The sequence below is a fragment of the Penaeus chinensis genome, chromosome 35, assembly GCF_019202785.1.
Source record: "Penaeus chinensis breed Huanghai No. 1 chromosome 35, ASM1920278v2, whole genome shotgun sequence".
Taxonomy (NCBI): Eukaryota; Metazoa; Arthropoda; class Malacostraca; order Decapoda; family Penaeidae; genus Penaeus; species Penaeus chinensis.
Window position 1 is genome coordinate 16306284 of NC_061853.1, and position 7500 is coordinate 16313783.

The window sequence follows — 7500 nt, forward strand, 5'->3', positions numbered from 1 at the left end:
ACCACACAAGTACACCACACACAGATATGTGTGTGTATGTGTGTGTGTGTGTGTGCGTGTGTGTGTGTGTGAGTGTGAGGGTGGGTGTGTGTGTGTGTATTCGTGTGGGTGGGTGGGTGCATGTGTGTGTATTTGCAAATATTAGATACGACAGTGGTGCCCGACTGCTGCCTTGTCGATCAGTCCGTGTTGGGTCAAAGGTTATGGGAATATGATATGTACCGCGTTATTTATTTTCGTGTTCTTCGTGTATTTCTGAGTGTCATGTATCTATTCCTCAGTATTGTATGAGGATTGGATGGATCCGTCTGACATCACGAACTTCTTTGCAAACGTTAGAACGGCGTCTTCTTTCTAAGGACCTTCATTTGATGGGAGACTGTTACCCCGAGTGGATGTCTTTCCTGACTCGGACCGTAGCAGGACTCGAACCCGCGCGTTTCGAACCCTCCCGGTGCATAGCCGCGGGTGTTTTCCGTAGCGACTCCAAGCTTAAATATGAAACAGAAAATCACAAAATCATCTCTCGCCTCGTAATATCAGCTAGAGGGCCTTTTATACATCTGTGAACAAGATCGAGCTCATTTAGGATAGTGAGGCGTTGGAGTGCAAGAAGTGTAGTCAAAGGCAGTGAACAGGCGCCCTCCTCCATTCCACTACACTCCGCCCTTCCCTCTTGTGCACCAGAGGTATAAGGGGTGGAGTGGGAAGGGGGGCTAGGAGGACCATGCGGTGTGAATAATACTGAGGCTTCAAAGAGAAAACAAGAGACAAGCATTCGAAAATACAAGCCCAGATATGAATATGAAATGTGACGTTCCCTTCTTTAAAGTTGCTTTTTTACTCCAAACATTACTTTCTCATACCATCCAACAGCTGATGTTTTTTTTTTCTTTCTTTCCCTTTCCCTTTTTTTTAATAAGAATATAATACAGATTTGCTCTAATACATCTAAATGTATTTCAAACCCATTTGGTGAAGAAATACAATAACGGTAATATGATTAAGGAGTTGATAACTGTCATACAAAGGCTAGAAGGGACGTTTTATAATAAAAAATCAAAGTAGTCAGGGGTGATTAATCAAATACGGGTTACGGAGATTAATACCCCAGGTACTTCAGCGGAAATGTAAGCCTTCACATTATGCGTGATCCATTGAGAATCCTAATTAGAGAGCAACGATATGGACATTCTTGGTTTCCCGTTGTAATTAGTGATTCACGTTTTTTTGAGGGGGAAGGGGAGGGAGACATATATTGAGCTTTAATACGTAAAAAAACACTTTCAATTTGCTGTCAACTCCATGTTACCTCTCTCTCTCTCTCTCTCTCTCTCTCTCTCTCTCTCTCTCTCTCTCTCTCTCTCTCTCTCTCTCTCTCACACACACACACACACACTCACACACACACACACACACACACACACACACACACATACACACACACACACACACACACACACTCTCTCTCTCTCTCTCTCACTCACTCTCTCTCTCTCATTCGTCCTCATCATTTCCCTATCTAAATAATCTCCGAAAGACTTCAAATGAGCATACGATATCTGATCATCGCTCGGGCCTCACTTATCCTCCCTCATCGTCGCTCCTGGTTTATCAAGCGCGCAGTTGGTCAGGAGACGGGCAGGAAAGCTGTCTTCTTGAATGCAGAATTGCCGTCCAGATCACGTACTGTGGCGAGGCCTGTGGTTGCTAGGGCTCCGAGTGGGGCGGAGGTGGCCGCAGTGGGAGGTGATGCTAGCATTTAATTGGTGTTCTTTCTTTTAATCTTTTATACCTAAGCACGTATGCTCTGTTCCTTTCTTCTCTCTCTCTCTCTCTCTCTCTCTCTCTCTCTCTCTCTCTCTCTCTCTCTCTCTCTCTCTCTCTCTCTCTCTCTCTCTCTCTCTCTCTCTCTTTCTCTTCCTCTTCCTCTCTCTCTCTCTCTCTCTCACTCTCTCTCTCTCTCTCTCTCTCTCTCTCTCTCTCTCTCTCTCTCTCTCTCTCTCTCTCTCTCTCTCTCTCTCTCTTTCGAAAAGCGTATTTCTTAACAAAAGGAACATCTTCGTACAGAATTTTTAAAACATACGAAAAAAGCGGACGGAGTAGCATTCTTCTTCTACACGATAACAAAGGATCGTCATGTCCTTCAAAATAAAGCCCTTCGTGAAATTTCCCCGTAAGACAAACTCAAAATGAAGAAGAAAAAGTCGCACAAAATAACAAGCATATAATACAATAAAAAGTGCTCTTACATCTTTTTTGCCGAAGTGTGTATGGCCCAAAAAGTTTTATATTTTTTATGAATAAAGATCTAAGAAGCAATATTTTAATATCATATTAAACACATATAATAGTTCGATGCTTTGTAATGGCAAGCAACTAATAAACGCTCCTCATCATGTCACCGCTGAAAATAATTACACTGAAAAAGAGCAACCCCAATTGAACTCATTATGTTGTGATATTTTTATTGCTTGAAAAAGTAACGGTGTTTGAATATGGAATTATCTATCCCAAATACATCAAAGGCATCTCTTCGGTAATTTATTTGCTTCTGTGCCAAAGGATATTGAACCCAGACAAAAGTATCCACAGTGTAATGTGTGTGTGTGTGTGTGTGTGTGTATGTGTGTGCGGGGGGGGGGGGGGGGGGGGGGGCGTGCGTGCGCGTGCGCACTTGTTTGGTGTAAGTGATAAATAATTTTGTAAATTTTGTATTCAGTGGTCAAATTGGGATATTACACAGCACGAGCTTTTGAAACATCACTAGCATTACAAAAAAAAAAGAAAGTTTCCCAAACGTTATCCATTATGAATAAATATAAAGATTTTGATATTTATTTTTACAATGCTCATTGTCTATATACTCTGTTAAGACATAATTAACGTGTTCATCGTATTTCCGACGTAAACTGAGCATAGTGCCAAAGTTAATATACTTTTTTTTCTGAAAATCACATACCCTTTGCACGAACGTAAACGATTTACAAATCCACATTTTTTGAGTAGTGTTTTGACTGCTAGGCTTCAAAGGAAAGTTTGCCTGTGTTGAACATATAAAAATATGCATTTTTTATATATCTCCCTTTATGTATATCTCCCAAACCTCCTATGGATTTGTATGTCTGTCTGTATTTCATTTAAGCCATCTATCTATCAGTATGTCTATCTATCCTTCCGTCTTGTTCCCCAATTATCCATCCCTCTGTGGCTCTCCCAGGCTGCCCCCCCCCCCCCCCTCTCTCTCTCTCTCTCTCTTCTCTCTCTCTCTCTCTCTCTCTTCTCTCTCTCTCTCTCTCTCTCTCTCTCTTCTCTCTCTCTCTCTCTCTCTCTCTCTCTCTATCTATCTATTTATCTATCTATCTCCCTCTCTCTTTCTCTCTCTCTCTCTCTCTATGTGTTGGCTCTTCTTGTCTATCTATTGATTGTCTTTTTCTTTCTATTTGCTTTCCCTGTCTATCCATTGCTTCTCCCTGTCTTTCTATGGGTTCACTCTGTTTGTCCATTTGCTCTCCCGGTTTTCGTATTTGCTGTCCCTGTCTACCTGTACATTTAGAGGAAAGAGAGGGAAATCCTAAGATCCTCTCATCGCCGCCCTGTAAATGACATATGAAAGCCCGTGATCCCCAAGCTTTGGATGTGCTTGGGAATGAACTATGTAAAGTACCTCATTATTTCAAGATTTCAGTTTTATCCTGCGGGAGAAAAAAAAAATGCAGGTCGGGGCTAATGATAATGGTGATGATGATGGCCCTCGAGTCTCATAATCATTAAAAGGTGGAATCCTCAACATTTTATGCATGTTTAGGAGAGAGCATGGTCTTTTGGGGTGTGGGTTTTGGCGTGAAGTTCAGAATGATTATTTTGATGGGTCATCAGCTGGAAATGCTTGTAAAATCCATTTTACTTATGTGCTGGATACGGACTACGAGATGTTTTTGGACGTACGAATTAGCATGCGCGTGACTACCCATATACATGTATGCGTGTGTGTGTGTGTGTGTGTGGGTGGGTGTGGGTGCGTGTGTGTGTGGGTGCGTGTGTGTGTGTGTGTGTAGTGTTAGTGTGTGTGTGTGTGTGTGTGTGTGTGTGTGTGTGTGTGTGTGTGTGTGTGTGTGTGTGTGTGTGTGTGTGTGTGTGTGTGTGTGTGTGTGTGTGTGTGTGTGTGTGTGTGTGTGTGTGTGTGTGAAGGAGTGGATGTGAGGATCTTTTACAGTAACGCAACCTGTCGAATATCCACGGAACAAAAACAATTAATCTCACTCCCAAATCTTCCTTAAAATCATTCCTCCCTCCCATTTTAAGCCAATGTCTCCCCCTCCCCTCCTCTTCCTCCTTAATCTAGCCCACCTCTTTCGTTCTCTCTCTCTCTCTCTCTCTCTCTCTCTCTCTCTCTCTCTCTCTCTCTCTCTCTCTCTCTCTCTCTCTCTCTCTCTCTCTCTCTCTCCCTCTCTCCCTCTCTCTCTCTCAGTCTCTCTCTCTCTTTCTCTCCCTCTCTCTCTCCCTCTCTCTCTCTCTCTCCCTCTCTCTCTCTCTCTCTCTCTCTCTCTCTCTCTCTCTCTCTCTCTCTCACTCTCTCCTCTCTCTCTCTCTCTCTCTCTCTCTCTCTCTCTCTCTCTCTCTCTCTCTCTCTCTCTCTCTCTCCTCTCTCTCTCTCTCTCTCTCTCTCTCTCTCTCTCTCTCTCTCTCTCTCTCTCTCTCTCTCTCTCTCTCTAACTCTCTCTCTATTTGTTGGATCTTCCTGTCTATCTATTGATTTCCCCCTCTCCCCCTCCCCCTTCCCTTTCCAACCCCTCCCCTTTTCTGAGCCCCCTCTCGTTCCCCCTACCTTCCCTTTACCAATCCCCCATTTCCTCTTCCCGGTCTCCCTGTCCTTTTCAAGCCTTCTTTCTCTACTCCCCTCTTTCTTCTTTAAGCCCCCTTTCCTTTACATTTCTCCCTTCGCCTTCGTTTCTTCTTCAAGGCCCCTTATTCTCCCCCTCCTCTCTCCTTCCCTTCCTCCTTCCTTTTTTATTTCTCCTTGGGAAAAACTTGTTAATAAATGTACATAAACGAATGGTCTAACATTGATAATAATAATGAGTATGATAATGATGATGAAAATAATAAGAATGATGATGAGGATGATGCTAATAATTACAATAATGATAATCATCATCATCCTCATCATCATCATCATTAACCTTATTATTATTATTATTATTATTATTATTATTATTATTATTACTATTATTATCATTATTATTATCATTATTATATTATTGTTATTATTTTGATAATAATAATGATAATAATAATAACAATAATAATATTATAAATAATAATAATAATAGTAATAAGGATAATGATAATATGAATGATAATGATAATAAACATATGTATGATGTATGTATGTGTGTGATTCTTTAATATTTATTTTGTCTATTATCACCCCATTTTATATCAGAATGAAGGAGTATGACTTAAAAGGAAGTGACTATATATATATATATATATATATATATATATATATATATATATATATATATATATATATATATATATGCATATATATATATATATATATATATATATATATATATATATATATATGATTACATATATCTAAATATATATATATATATTTATTTATTTATTTAGATATGCATATTAATATGATTATATATATATATATATATATATATATATATATATATATATGTATGCATATATATAAAAAGTCTACGTCTAGTATAAAAAAGGAGAGCAAAAATAACGGAGAATTGTTGGTCTGCCCTTTGTCTATAGTTATGTATTTCTTCGTGCATCAGAATAGAACTAATGACTGGCGCGTACCCAGCGAACTGACCGTCCTCCCCTCACTCCTTGCAGCAAACAAGAACGAGCAGCATCCGTTCCCCGTGATGGTGTACATCCACGGCGAGTCCTACGAGTGGAACAGCGGGAACCCCTACGACGGATCCGTCCTCGCTTCCAGCGGCCGCGTCGTTGTCGTCACCGTCAACTACAGATTGGGAGTTCTAGGTGAGTCGATATTTAACTTTTTTAATACATGGGATTGCTTTGTGTTCTCATACGACATGATTTCGCATACAAAAAGTTCTCGTAGGAAAGTCTGTGTTGTATTCTTTTACAAGGAACTGTGGAATATACTTTGCAGCTCGCCTGGTATTTACTCTCAACTGTGTTCCAAAGCGAGTAAGTTAACCTGGAGAGTGGGCGGTGTACACATTCGCCTGTGCCTCCAAGGCGTTGTGTATCTACACACTGCGCCAGAGAACTGAATTTCTTATTTGTTTTTATCTATTGTTTAAGTTTTTGGCACAGGTGGGGCGACGGCTTTCCATCTTTTAATTGTCTTTTTTTCTTGGTATTTTTTCTACTGAATAATGAAGCTCTCGCAACTCAAATAAGTACAGCCTCCAGGACTCTGGAAAAATAAAAAATAAAAAATAAGCAGAGTGGAAAGTGCGTGCACAGAAATGTTTATTAGAAGTGCTTGCCTCATAGAGTAAGGCATATTCAGAGACAGTGCGGGAAAAATGCGAGTACGAAACTTTTCCACCTGACAACAAGGTCTTAGCCTGCCAACAACCGGTTCGAGAAACTGATGTTTAAAAAGAGAGAGAAAAAAAGTGTTTACTCATATTTTTCGTATTCAGTCCATTCCAGGAGCTTCTCGCATCTTATCAATCCGTATGAAAAATGACATTCCTCGGGCACAGTTTTGACTGCAAGGAGAGAGAGGAGGAAGGCAGCGAGCACTCAAGGCGGGAATTCCCTGTTGATGCCATGAGAAACTGAGCCTCATCGGCGCTGTTGGTTACTCCCCTGTTGCCCAGAGCTATTCATCTCCTGTGTAGCGCTTCCTCCCAAACGAAAATAATCAAGATTTTACTTCGAAACCATGGCTGCACAGCTGAGCGTTGTTTGTCTATTATCATTATTGTGAAGATATTGAAGAGCGTTTCGGATTTTTCTCTCGCGTTCACTTTTTTCTCTCACTTCCTTTACATTACGAAGGGAATCAATATGCATTGTTCGGCTTGTGAAGTGTAAGCAGCGGGATCAGCATTAGGGAAAAGGCCACGCAAAGTTCGAAGGATATGACAGTCTCGAGGAAATGTCAGACTTGAGCCTCAAGGAAAGGTTAAGGATATTCGCAGCCAATAGCTTTGGAAAGTCCTCTACGAATTTAGATGGTCGGCGAATATGTGTCATTTTTCTATATGAATTTGTCTCTTATTTATTTGTTATTGTTGTTTATCTTGTTTATTTGTTTATTTATTTGATTACCGATTTATTTTCATTTTTGATTTTGGGTCCGCTTTTCCGTCTAATTAATTTAAAATCTTGTGAAATGGCTTATTTAGGGGCAATTATTGGCAATATTTTCTCGCTTGTATACATCTGCGCTACTGAATATTTGGGGTCCAATAGGTGAAGCTATGCAATGAAAGATATGAATCCATTTTGAATTATACAAGTTAGTGGCTTGAT

The 7500-nt window shown here is 40.3% G+C and overlaps 1 protein-coding gene across 1 annotated transcript in view; it reads left to right on the forward strand.

The window, feature by feature from the left end:
• Positions 1 to 1547: 1547 nt before the first annotated feature.
• Positions 1548 to 7500, forward strand: part of LOC125044085 (neuroligin-1-like) — a 37119-nt gene continuing 31166 nt past the window's right edge. Inside the window, exons 1-2 of the mRNA XM_047640531.1 lie at positions 1548 to 1749; positions 5872 to 6024. Of these exons, the coding sequence (XP_047496487.1) occupies positions 1548 to 1749; positions 5872 to 6024 (355 nt within the window). The remainder of the gene's footprint in view (positions 1750 to 5871; positions 6025 to 7500) is intronic.